We start from the raw sequence: 13,979 nt of genomic DNA, 5'->3' as shown, positions 1-13,979 counted from the left end.
ACGGGTGACCCTACCCGTCAAGGAATTTTTTATGACGTTTTTATTTTTAAACTGCCCATCATATGACTTTTAAAATTTATTTGTACAAGTTTCATCTAATTTCAATTTGTACTCATAATTGTTCAAATTTTCCATTCTTTGTGCAAGTCGTTTTGATGCCATAAAAAGACCCTGATTAAGCAGCAGTAGTTGACCTACTCCCTGGGATTTTATGAAAATTGATACAACCATGGGGAGAACAAGTAACCTCGCTTGCATCACCATGAGCACGCTGTTATGTTTATTTGCTGTTAATGTCGTTGCTCAACCAGGTACTATCCAACATTCTAAAACAACTTAGGATAGTTTTACTAGCAATTTTTTGTGTTTTCGGCAACTTTTAAGTGTTTTGAATGGTCATTGAAGCTTGTTTCCTGACTGCATATTGGGTATTTAGTGCTCATATTCTTTGATTGAAGAACTATTCTTTCATTAATCATTTGAATTTTCCGGATAGCAGGATTTCTGAGTATCGATTGTGGCGGGAAAACGAGTCACACTGATGAAAACTATATAACATGGGTCACTGATACTAACTATATAGACGACGGTCAAACAACAGACACTGGGAATGCAACATATCCGTCTTACTTGAGAAGACTACGCTTCTTCCCAAAGCCTCTCAACAGGTCATGTTATGGGTTGCCTGTAGCTCCCAATAAGACTTACCTTTTAACGCTATGGTTTGCCGTTGGAAATTACGATGAATTTGAAAACTCCTTTGCTTTCACTGTTGAGACACTTGGTATATTGGTTACGACTAACCTAACAATAAAAAACCAAGGTCCAGTTTATTATGACCGAATTTTGGTTAGTTCTGGCAGAATGCTGTATATTTGCTTGATCAGAACTCGGGAGACTGATGATCCCTTTATCAATGCTATTGGGTTGAGGACCCTCCGAGATGGAATGTATGGACAAGTTATGCCAGCAACAATGTTGAATGGAGTATGGAGGGTTGATATTGGTGGAAATTCGACGGTCAGGTGAACATTTTCAAGTTCGTACATGTTTTATATGCGGAAATTATCAGCTGTAAATTTAAATTATTCGAATATTTTTAAGAGTATATTCAATACGAGTGAAATGTGTATTTCTTTTGTGACTTCTTAGCAAAGTGGAAAAGGGCATGAGATTTAAGACATCCTTTCATATTGATACTAGATGTAAAGAATTTTGATGTGTAAAGGTCAATTCTGATGTACTAAAGTTACTCTGTTGCGCTATTTTTTCTTTCTATTAAGGACCGACTGCACTGAATAGCTTTGGATGGTGATTTGAGCAGGTATCCGCAAGACAACTTCGACCGCATCTGGGTAACAGGGCACATAAATCCTAATTATTCAAATGTTGTATGGTATGCAAGTTCTCAAGAGCCCGTTTCAACGAAAAACACCAAAAATATTCCTCCAACTAAGGTCATGCAAACGGCATGGGTTATGAACCTGGACTCCTATGGATTCACTCTAGGATCAGGCATTGGGTTCTGGAAAACCTTACTGGTGTTATATTTTGCTGAGATCGAGATGTTAAATGCGTCTGAATCGAGATCTTTTTATGTCGAGATAAATGGGGAAAAACGGTCTGACATCATTACTATGGTATCAGATTACTCTGCGGCGGGCTTGACTCTGGTTTAGATTACTATTGTAAGTCCCATATATTATGGCTGTGTGTCCCCGCCACGTGGAAAATTCCATGAACAATAAGGTTTTACACAAGACAATCGCTGCTCAAATAAAGACTCCAGCTGTCTATATATCAAAGCCGCGTGTCTAATGTATTGGGCTAGCAATTTTCTGTATATGAATGAAACTAAAAGCAATTTCTCTTTTTCGCGTTGTGTAAAACTTCATGTCGAAGGTGTACCCTGGAAGCCTGAGTGCTACAGGCTTGTTTCCTGCTGTTAACACCTTCCTCTGTCATCAATTTATTTCGGGCATCCCTCATTGCTTTTCCCGACAAAAAAAGTTATGGAAGACGCTGAAATTGTCTCTCAAAGGTATTTAAATGATTCCCTACAAAAGATTGCATCCTCTAGTCTTCCAGAAGAGGTGAGATAGTAATATGAATTTCACATCCGCTAATAAACATCATATATCATTATTGGTTGGCATCTGTGTTTTATAGTTTCAATTTTATCGATGGAAGATAGAGTATGTTCTGGAGTGTTGCCCTCTCTGTTGCTGCTTCTGGGTAGCCTTACATTTCCTGTCAATAAGAGAGAAAAAATTACGGGAGTGAAGAACCAACTTTGCGGGGCAATGGAGAGAACAGAATCCTATAATTCCCTTTGACAGTTCAAAGGAATGGATCAGTGCAGACAAGGGCTGGGAAGCCTGGCATTTCGAATTCCATAGACTTCCCAATGAATTCAATGGACTCAGCATGGAAACCTTCCAGTCCCAGAGCCTTTCATTGCATTAAATTGGTGTGATCTGCAGGAAATCAATTCCAATCGCTTGATTGGTTCCAAGAGAAAACCATAGTCAGTTCAGTGCATTCTTCCTCTGATGCATGGGAATGAGTATGGGCTTTAGGGCTGCTTGTAACTATTTTGAGGTCTCCATAGTTGCCTACAGACCCAATGCGAAGAAGAAGATGAAGAGTGCTGGGATTGTTGATGGCAATTTAGCTATTGGGTTGGCTTGCAGGCCGGCCCCTCCTTTCAGATTTCCTGGTCTAGATGATGTTTCGATTGGATTTCATTCCAAGAAGGGGGAGATCTTCATTGTAGGTGCAGGAGAAGTATGATTCTTTGACAATCCTTGGAATAGAATCGGAGCCATCGTCGGTTGTGGATATGATATTAAACGAGGACTTTGTTACTTTACTCAAAACAATAGTCCTCCTGTGTTCACTACATTTGGAGTTGCAAATTGTATTGAGAACAATATGTTCCCAACCATTGGAGCTGACTGCGATGTGACTGTGGTTGTCAATATGGGTCAGATTCCATAATAGCTTTCAATGCATGCCTGTTATGATTGCAAATCAAGTATCATTCTACAACCCAGGTAAGGGATCCATAATCCATTAGCCTTGATGTTTTGGATATTGCTTATTGCTAGCGTTCACGTGTTCACTGTACTGATCTAAGATTGTCCTAAATGAACTTTGGATTGTTAATAAACACAACCTACAGGATATATAGTCTTCCTCCAGGTGGGCATCTCCCCATGTCCCCTACACATGCTGTAAAACACCTCACTTCCCTCTGTGAAACATGCAATCCAAGAATAGATCCATGTTAAGGGGACACTAGCAAATTAGTAGTCCAGGGCCTGGAGTATGGTTGGCACACAAATCTGCCGAGACTGGAAGCAAGAATGTACATGGAAGTGTTTCCAAAAGACACTATATATGAGTAGGTTCATTATTTCATTATGTAACATTCAATTTTACTTCCATATCCTAAAGATTTGGTAATATTACTTAAACGTTTAGTTGAATGCAAAAATGCTCCTCTCATAGATAAAGCATATATGTTGAGATAAATCCTACCCTCTATCAAGAAATGTGTCTTTTAATTGATGCATGTTGCCATTTTTAAATCAATCCTGTTATCATATGGATTTTACTTGATTATGGGCCGGAATAGTTACAATACATAGCCAAGTATACACAGCAACATCCGAATGTATGTTTAATGAATATACAGCCAGGCTGAAGTGTGTATATATATAAATAAATTGGGTATAGCTGATTATGGTTTGGGATCTAACCTGATAGCTTTTTGCACAATGAGATCATCAGGATTCAGGGGGATTGAAGAAGGCATTTATCCGGTGTCGTCCTCCTGCTACTCTGACTGAAACCCATGATTGTGGATATGCTGGTTTTGATATCCCTCTCAAATGTCTATTTGACCCATTTACACCAATTCTCTGCACAAACTCGGCTGAATTCGAAGTTCCAGCAGGTTTTTCTTATGCCCTGCTCCTGAGTCCTCACCAAAGTCACCGACTCACCACATTGTTGAATAACTTACAGATTGCGGACCGTGGTGGATTGGAATTTGAAAATTGAGACGAATTGGAACTTGGAACTGGAAGTTACAACTTGCAAAAATCACCATAAATTCGTAACCTAACTCTGCAGCTACCTGCAGTGGGTAGCTGGGAATTAATTACCGTTAGTACCATACCATTTACGGTTTTACCTGTTGAAAATTAGAAACTGATATAATATCAGTGATATTTATAATTATGACTTAGAAACTGATACGGGTAACGGGTTACGGGTGGATACCTATTAGTAATTACCGTGGATTATTAAATTAAATGTTAAAAATGTTAATAAATCCTCCATTCAGCGCAACTTGCAAGGTTATATATATATATATATATATATATTTTTAACTTTTCATTTTTAAACATGCCCGTCATATTGATGTTCTTAAAAATTATTGGCAAGTTACACATGAGGTGGAGATTTGAAACTTTAAATATATTTTACGTGTAAAAAAGCTAAATACAAGTATATGAGCGTCAAATTTAATCCCTGATCACATCCATTGTTTACGACATAGGTTATCTAACTGCACACCGTTTTGATAAAATACCTTTTCAAACCTAAAACAGGGAACATAATCATTGGGAGCTTAACTTATTTATCTTTATGTTAGAAAAGCCCAAAACATATGTTTATGTTTATCTTATTATTCTTTTTTAATATATAAAAGAAAATCTTGTGAAATCTACCAAAGCTGAATCTAGTGGATTAAGAAGAATGATACGAGTCTTTAAATAATGGAAAAACATCATATCAAAGGATGAGTTTGGCTGACAGCCACTTGAATGACATGGTCATTTCAGAGGTGTTCAAAATATGATACTGTCTTTAAAATTGTAAAATATTGAACTCTGAATTTGAGATTGTACTTGAACCTATCAAATGTGAATATACATGTAAGTTGCCCCTACCCAAAGAGGGTTTACGAGGAATTCTTGAAATTATTCAAAACTTACTTCAAATATAGTTGGTTAATTTTAAGTATGATATTTAAAAGAGGATTAGGTGGAGTTTTTATTTTATGAAAATGTTGGAAGTAGAACGAGATATCATGATTCTTTTATCAATATGTATTTTGGAAAAAATTAAAAAATATTTTATATAATATATATATATATATATTTGAAATTTGAATCTCTTAGTCTTTATAAATTTCACATTATTTCTATCGCCAATTAAATGGACTTTAAACTTTTATATATAAAATATTTTTTTGTAATTTTATAATAAAAACAAAATTACAATATAATAAATTTAATTGAATAAATGTAATATTTTTATTATTTGAAATTCACTTAAATCATTTATTTAAATAAATTTAACCAATTTTTAGAAGTATTATCTAAATAAATTTAATTGATTTTTAGAAATATTTTAATCGGTTAGATACTTTTTTTTATTGTTGTTTTTTTTCAAAATTTTGTGATACTTTATATTTATTATTTTTTATAGCTAAAATTTCCATTACTTTTAATTTTATTTTATTGGGTATAGTTTTGTTTTAGTTAGAAGTATTCATCAAGGGATGTAAATTTCAATGAGTCTAATGGCTAAGAAAATTTGTTTTTTTTTACAAAGTTATAGGTTTAAAATCACATGGGGTAGAGTTTGTAAATGTTGATTGGTTAGTATTAGCTAGTTGTGATAAGGCTTGAGGGGTAGGTAACCTCTTGGCATGAAATTACCAAATGATCATTAATGAGATTGTCTTCAAATGTCTTACCAAGTCACAAGTTCCTATTAGTATTGGATTGCATATTCTAGACACTAATTTTACTCAATTTTATTTTTTTGTGAATCAAACTTTCTATTAATTGCCAAAAGGTTTTACATACAACACCAAAAAAATAGTGGTCTCACCCCAACCGAGTTTGTTGACCATCAATAACTGATCATTACGAAACATCCAAAATAAACTAAGGGCTACTGCCCATATCCAAGAAGTCCAAAGACACCAAAAAACTTGCAAAATACATAGCACCCCAGTCACCATGGCTAGTTGTTGGAAGTGATGGACGTTGGATTATCAAGCCTTGTCCCTGCGGGTTGCAAAAGACATAGCACCCTAGTCACCATGGCTAGTTGTCAAAAGTGATGGACGCTCGATTATCAAGCTTTGTCCCTGGGGGGTGGTGGGAGGCAATACATGCAATCTACATGCTGCTACAGATCAATTAGCCATGCTTCCAACTTGTCCAGTTTTTCCAACAACATATTATGTCCATGCCATACCACAACCACATGCTCACAAAGGTGGCATTGGAAGTATTGCAGCTGCTGGAGTGCTGCCATTACAACCTCATGTTCTTCCCAGAATATCATGTCTTGAGCTTCCAACATTGCCTGAACGGAATGCATTGATATCCTGGAAGAGGTCGCACGATGAGGAGGACCCCCACGCCCACACCCAGCAGGGTTTTTGTTGCCATCCCTAACGCTACGATGAGTCGTTCCAATGACACCACCATGACCCCACGAGAATGTCTTCCTCCTCCACAACCATGACCAACCTTCACGCCCCCACCCTTAACATTTCCCTCATAGCTTGGAGGAGTAGAGGAGGCTTTGACTCGACACAAGGACCTCAGAGCCTGCTTCATCTTTGCTCCGACCTCACCAGCACCACCAAAGAACCAACAAACACGAATATAGACAATTAAACTATGGCCGCCTCGAAACCATGTCGAACCTCCTAGAGAGTGCACTGACCCTTCGACCAGCCAACTTGTAACAACACCAAGAGGATTAACAAGGAGATTTCCTTTCCCGAATTGCCACTCGCTTTCAAATTCACAATTTATCCCCCCTAACCTGACTTCACTCCACCAATTCCTATTAGGTCGTTATGCATCTGTGCACCAGACACCCAACCTCCACAAATTCCACCACAAACAATATTTCCCCCACTATCAGAGATCCCAAGCCATATTAGAGCACTGGCAAACCTACGGGTGTCGTTTCTTTACCGCAACCAGGAGGAAGAGCTCCTTAGCTTGGTAGAGTTCATTAGGCACCCCGAACACTAACACAGTAACATTCCAAACTAAAAATTTAAGCAAAGGAGAGACAATTCTCCAGAACACCAAAGAAGTCAAAACCCAGTATGCAAATGTAAATATTAAGCCTAAAAATTGGTAATACCCTCAAAGAACCCCATGCACAATCCAACAAAGAAACACTTGATCTTGATAAAACTGGTTTACACCCACACCACCCCAGCCTTGTTCAAATACCAATATATAGAGAATCCAAACAGTTGAACGCACCATGAACAAAAAATGCTAAGACAAGCAAACTTACCAAAAGGACTCGACCACCTTGGGATCCAGGTTCGTCCAAACAGTCAGAGTCTCTCGAATTCCTATCTACATCATAGCTAGCATGCACCAACTTTCTTTCGAGACCCCCACTAGTATACAAAATCAGTAGCAAAGCTTGTTTTCCACAACAAATTCACCTCTGAATGTTCCAGCCTGGCTTCTTCCCAATCTCTTATACCCATCTCGTTGTACCTCCACCATCCCAATGAGGATCGACTGTCATACACTTGCATAATTAATGGAACAATATGGGGGGTGGCTCACTTGCCCTCTCACCACCTTGAATTAAGTTTTGAGTCATGTCCCCATGCGAGATTGATAAACTATTCAATTGTCCTCCTGGGCATGCACCCCCATTAGGGTTAATTTCACTCAATTTTTAGTCAAAAAGAAATATTAAAAATCATAAAAGAAGTCACAATATTTATTAAATCTATATCAATTTTATAAAATAATAACTAAACGACATCTACGTCATGGGCATTTATGGTGCCTACCTCAAGGGCATTTATGTTGACTACGTGTATAAAACTAAGTAGTAACTAGAGTACATCTATCCATAAATATAAGGTAAAATTGTGGAAAAGATATGATTAAGTCAATAGGCATACCTATTTCCACTCAAAGTGGATGTAGGCTTGTGGATTTTTTTTTTTTTTAAAATCCAAACAAGATTCAATGTTCATGGAATCTACTTCATTTGATTACCACATCTAGGGTTGTGATTTCTAGGAGCGCTCTCTTCTTGGGCGTTACAACTTAAAAAATAAAATTGAGTAATAAATTGAATCGAATTTAAATGGGCCCGACCGTTGGTAACATGGTGGTTGAGGTGATTGAAACAATTTGTAAGTATTAATCTAGATGGGAGGGAATACAAAATTGTTATTTTTTCTTGTTTGATATCCTTACCATTAGTTCTTCTTAAGGTATATGGTAGAAATGAAACTCAAGTTCTATTTTAGCAGTAGTTTTAAATTCATTAAAATTTTAATTTGTATTTAATCAGTGATAATGGTGATTAATGTAACAACCCTTGGTTAAAAGTTGATGTAATAAAGGATAATAAAAGCAAAAAGAATAAGATCAAGGTCATGGGACATGTATTGCAAGTTGAATGTAAAGCACTATAGTGGACATCACTTTTAGTTTATTTATGGCCAGGGAAATTGGCAAAGGTATTGGCAAAGGAAAAGAGACATTAATTGCCATTTCATTTAAAAATAACGAAAAATAGGAAAAAAGGAAGGTGAAGAGACACATATTTGCAAGAGAGGGAAATTAGAGGAAAAATGAAGGAAAATGAAGAAAATAGAGGTTTGAATCATAAAAAGGATTTTGAGGATTAGTTCACAGCTTTTTGTTGGTTTGGTTTTGACATTAGTTTCAGAGAGAGAGAATAGCACCAAGAGGAGAGAGAAAGGAAAGCAAAGGAAGGATGGGGACAAGCAAGTAAAAGTAAAGGAAGCAAGGAGAAGGTTGGATCAACAACTTTAGCAGGAGGATTTTGCATATACCAGGTTGCATGTGTAATTTCCTAGCTGAGGTGTGAATGCATGGTACATGCATTTGTTTGTTTTGTTCATTTGTTGTCATTGGCATGGGTTTTGTCGGGTTCGACATTGGTTTCAGCCTTACCTTTCTATTTCCTGGATAGACATGGTGTGATGGGATTCATTTCTTGGTTGAGCTTTGGATTGGCAGAATATTTTGGAACTAGGTGAGGTGGTCTCAAGATAATTCCAAGGGCTAAGAGTGGAGATGGTTTTCTCTTGGAAGCCCTCGACAGGTGGGTGGAGACAGGAAAATTCCTCAAGGGATGGTGAAGGAATTTTGAGGCATCCAAGCTTGTTTTAATTGTGATCTATTGATCGGTTTTGGCGATATCGCGATAGTTTAAGGGTGGAGGTGGTTTAACCTCTGGATTCTTGTGGTTGTTTATGTATTGGTTTATCCCATGAGATTCCACATTCATGCTTAGAATAAGGCACGAGGGTGATTGGCTGAAAGAAAGATTTGGTTCAACTCAATCTATGGTCGGGTGGTACGTGGAAGTCCTTGACTTGGTTGGCTTTTGCATAAGTTAATAAGATTTATTTTTCTATTGTACTCTATGAGCATTTATACTTGTTATTATGTGACTTTGATGGATGTTCTGTCATACTTAATATTTTGATTATATGATGGTTATAAGTATGGTTCTATAACATGTTCTAGCTATGGCTCTTATTATGCTTTGATTAGTTGATGAATGGTTGATGAATGCATGGGATAACAAGTGTTGTTGTAGTTACTTGAGAGGGCATTAGACCTTCTCGATTATTCACAGCTAAATAACAAATATTTACACTAAGATATGCATTCATGACATGTAGCTTACCTGTTTACCATGTGTTTGATGAAATTCCTAGTATGTTCTAGTTTGTCTAGGTCAAATTTCTGACTCAAGTTTGTATATTTAGCCTTGTCATTATGCCATTTATGATTCTAGAAAGTCTCAGGAAGTTCTAGGCAGTGGTCTGGAAGCTGGCCTGGAATTGTGGTTCAGATCTCGTGATTGCACCCTCTGAACTAGGAAAGTTGAGTCACAACTTCATGGAGGCAATGTTGTGCATGCGGTAGGAGGCCTATAACCACACCCAAGCCTTGTCATGCATGCGGTTGGGGGTCTAAGTAAGTGAAAAAAAGCCCCAACTCTTGAGGGATGGTGTGAGTTGTCAGTTGGTGGTAAGTTTGTAGGCCCTACTTCCTTATTTGGAGCTTGGAGATTAGGTCATGTCATAGTGGCACTCTCCTTCACATTTACTTGGTAAACCGGTGAAATTGGGTAAATGTGAGAGGGACTGCTACAATTAAAAATACTTTTATGGGCAAACTCTTAACATATGTTTTTCTTTTTGAAAGGATTATGTTTAAATGTTTAAAATCACATCCAATATAGTATGTCAACCATCTTGGAAATTATAGTATGTCATCCATCTTGGGAATGGTAGAATTGATATAATGTGTTGTATTTCGTCACTTTTAATTGAACATTGTGCATGGTGAAATATGAGAAATGGTAGGAGTGTACTTAGTGTGGTTACACACCATTTTGGTTTTAGGTTTTGTTTTTTTTTAAAATTAACTTTCCAATATATTTAGATGGTATTAGGTATATTAGTGGAGTGAGTTGTGGAGAAAAGTTATTTTTTACTACATTTTATATCTATCAAAAAGTTAATAATTTCAATTAATTAGTTATTATGGTTATCATGATTTTTTTTTTGTAAGTTTGGCAAGCCTACATATTCATTATGTCCAATATATTACCTTGACTAGGACATAGAATTGAACCGGTGACTTCACATCAAGCAGCGTTTTAACAGAGTACACCATCACCATGTATCCAAAACCCCATAAACACTATCATGAATATTATTATTATAATATTTTATGATATAATAATTATCATTATACTATTATTAGTCCCTGCCTGGGACTATTTGCGATCGATCGATTGCTGACCGTTGTATTTTTTATTATATTAGCATTTTAACCTAAGTCTAACCAAAGTTTTGGTGTGGAAAATTATTGGAGTCTTATTACGGGCTTCACATTGTTCGATGCAAAGGATGGCAAGTTGGGTTGTCGTAAGGCGTGATCGGCACGAATCCAAACCCTTGTCATTGAATGCGTTTGTCACGAATTTAGTAGCTGATACCAGATGGCATGCCTATGGCTCAAGTGTTTTACGTTACTATGGTACACCTGGGGACTAGCATGCCACTCTTCTCTCGCCATGCCATGAATCATCACCGGAATATCAGATGGAGGGGGATGTTTTTCACACTTTGGGTTTTGGGGATGGTTCAGATCGATCGAGGTGATGTAATGATTGCTAGCTATTCCTCCAATCCTAAACCCTAACTTAATTCCTTCTGGTCATTTGCGTGATGGAAATTAGTTATGTTATCCATGTTTAAATAAGAGGGTTCAACCCGTGTGCATCGGGAAAAACCCGCCTGGACATGGAGTAGATTTGTCCTTTATCTTTTGTAATGGCCTACACAGGACATTGCATAGTGCCCTGAAGTCAAATTCCTGAACGATAGATATAAGTTCGGATGGTTTTTCTTTTGCACCATCATTTGCATAACTCCACGTTGATTTACTGGTAAGTTTTGAAATTTGGTTGGTTTAGCCAAGTTCCCTATGGTTTTTTATGCTTCCAGTTAGGGTCTCATGTAATCATTCACATGTTTAAAATCATCTACTACAGCAATGGATTAACCCCTAATTTTGTTGTTGTAGACGGTTAATCTTCCTCGTCGATTCTTCAGCAGAGGAGAAACTTTTATTGTGTTTGTTTGGGTAACGAGTTTTCGTCCCAACCCTCTGGTACTCTCTTTTTCCTCCCACTTACTAGTTTCGATTTTACAATGATCCTGAGGTGAATTTTTATTGGTGAGTTATGCCAGGAGGCCGAAAAATCTTATCGTGCCCACGGTTCTAGATTGTGTTGCTTACAGATTTTATTGATGGAGGTATAGCTATGCCCATCCATTAATTTTTGTAGCTTTTCATTCTTGATGCTTTGACTGTAGGGGACAGTTCACCCAGAACTTTTTTTTGACTACTAGTTCAGTATGCGCATGTGCCGTGCACACAAATATTATTCTGGTGCCCATTTTCTTCACGCATACACAATTTCTTCCTATTCTACCTCTTTACTACACTTAGTCATGTTTACTTGTAAGGTAAAGGTTTAGATGAAACATATTTTAATTCTTATACGACTCAGGGCTTTCGCTCCAGTCATGCTAGAGATGCTAGCGCCATCCTTGCTACACTTTAATTATTTAATCTTTTCCATAAATCCTACATACACTTTATCACATTCTAATTCCTATTGCTACTGAATGCCTATTTATTTGTGCAGGTGGTCTTCTGGTTGGTTGTGCCAGACCTTATAAAAAGGGCAGAAATCACTTATATTATGACACTGCTGCTCCTAATATTCTTATTTCAATATCTACCCAAGGCTTATCATTCTGTCTGCCTCATGCGCCGGATGCAAAGAGTAACAGGTTACATTTTTGGTACAGTTTGGTGGGAATTCGCCGTGAATTTGATAAGATATTTTATAGCGTCCCATGTAAGTTCAAGCTTCCAACCGTTCTGAGATCAGAATTTTTTCAAAATAACTTATATATAAACTATCTTATGGTATATTGTGATATTTTATAATATCTGATGTAACTTTAGGCTTCAAACCATAATGAGATCACAAAAATTTCAGTAAGCGTTGTTTATTTCTTACAAATCTTGCAGTTGTTTTGAGTTGTATATTATGTTTTAGTGTTTTGACAAATTTTGATTATATGTAAGTCAAAACCTTGGAACAGTTAAATAACATCCATTTCAATAACTTATATCTGGATTTTTCATTGGATTTTGTCTAAGGGGAAGCTTTTTAATCTTTATGTATGGTTTAAATTTATGTCTGCTGCAAATTTCTCTTAGAGTTTACTGAATTAACGAGGCTGAGCAAGTGCGAGCTCTTCTGAGATTTTGATAGTACTGACGCTGAAGTCATTTGCTGATTTGGTGATAAATCTCTGTTCAGCCACTAATAAGTTTGTGGGTATTGAACCTCCAGATCTGATGGTGCAAGCACGGAGGGCGTATAGCACCCGTTGATTAGCATTTTCTGCAGGAAATTATGTCTATGAAGAAGGGATGGAAGAGATATGGAATAGTGTTGTTTTTGGTGCTTCTATCCATGCTCGTTCCATTGGTATTCTTGCTCGGACTCAATGCTGGATTTCAGAGTAGTAAGTTTATCTGAACCCATTTCATTTTTTATATGATTTGAAGCCCCCTTCACACAGAATGTCGTGTATGGAGAAGCTGGCTTTGGAGTACTTGGGCAAGGGGACTTAAAGGTTTTTATGAAACCCATTCCTGGAATTTGTAGTCGGTTGTTTGCATTTTTTTGCACCATTTTGCCCCTTTGTTGTATACTAAGACAATGGGCATTTGATGATTGCCTAGATCCTCAGCACTGTGGAATATTTTGGGCCAATGTTTGTATTAGATCTCATTGAAAAGCAGGGGCTGCGAGGCTTATTTCAGAACTTTATGAGTTTGTAGGCTCAGGGTTTTGATCTCTCCTTCTACATTGTCATGTTTAGCTACTTAGGGTGAGTGTGAGGTTTGAGGGCAGATACAGTTTAAGGCTGTCGCATTTGCGCACATTAGATGCCAAAGATTAGAGAACACAGGATTAGGGCTTCAAAACACCGAGGCCTTAAACCCTGATGTTTGGATACTGAAATGGAATGCATCTTCCTTGGAAAAACCACATGCAATCTTAAGACTATTTTCTTAGAACTTAGACACAAATGCCAGTGGACTTCAATTCCTGTCGCGTGCATTCAAGGATTTCATCAATAGGTTTGTGGGTTTTTTTCATTATATTTACAAAAATTCCAAATGCAGCTTCTTGAGGAGCATACTAACTGAACAATTTCTTAGTTTTACAGTTATTATTCTGAACTCTTAAAAGCTGCCCTTGTTTAAAGCTCCTAAAATTATTAAGTAGAACTGAGCTAGAGAGAAAGT

At 37.1% G+C, this 13,979-nt stretch overlaps 1 protein-coding gene across 1 annotated transcript; it reads left to right on the top strand.

Moving 5' to 3' along the window:
- Positions 1-229: 229 nt before the first annotated feature.
- LOC149202864 (uncharacterized protein At1g24485-like) lies at positions 230-1,679 on the top strand. The gene is made up of 3 exons (XM_089401708.1): positions 230-311; positions 500-1,025; positions 1,325-1,679. The coding sequence occupies exons 1-3, from the start codon at positions 230-232 to the stop codon at positions 1,677-1,679; spliced, it is 963 nt and encodes a 320-aa protein (XP_089257834.1).
- Positions 1,680-13,979: the final 12,300 nt, after the last annotated feature.

The sequence above is a fragment of the Pinus tabuliformis genome, chromosome 2_1 (genome assembly GCF_031772625.1).
Source record: "Pinus tabuliformis cultivar Carrire ecotype Pingquan chromosome 2_1, CPIR1, whole genome shotgun sequence".
Lineage (NCBI taxonomy): Eukaryota > Viridiplantae > Streptophyta > Pinopsida > Pinales > Pinaceae > Pinus > Pinus tabuliformis.
The sequence above is the reverse complement of the archived record's forward strand: the minus strand, read 5'-3'. Positions and strand labels throughout refer to the sequence as shown.

Excerpts from the sequence above, each read along its gene's own strand:
- LOC149202864 (XM_089401708.1), top strand. The coding sequence starts at position 230 with ATGGGGAGAACAAGTAACCTCGCTTGCATCACCATGAGCACGCTGTTA. Across the intron at positions 312-499 it reads TAATGTCGTTGCTCAACCAG|GATTTCTGAGTATCGATTGT; the intron begins GTACTATCCAAC and ends TCCGGATAGCAG. Across the intron at positions 1,026-1,324 it reads GGTGGAAATTCGACGGTCAG|GTATCCGCAAGACAACTTCG; the intron begins GTGAACATTTTC and ends TGATTTGAGCAG.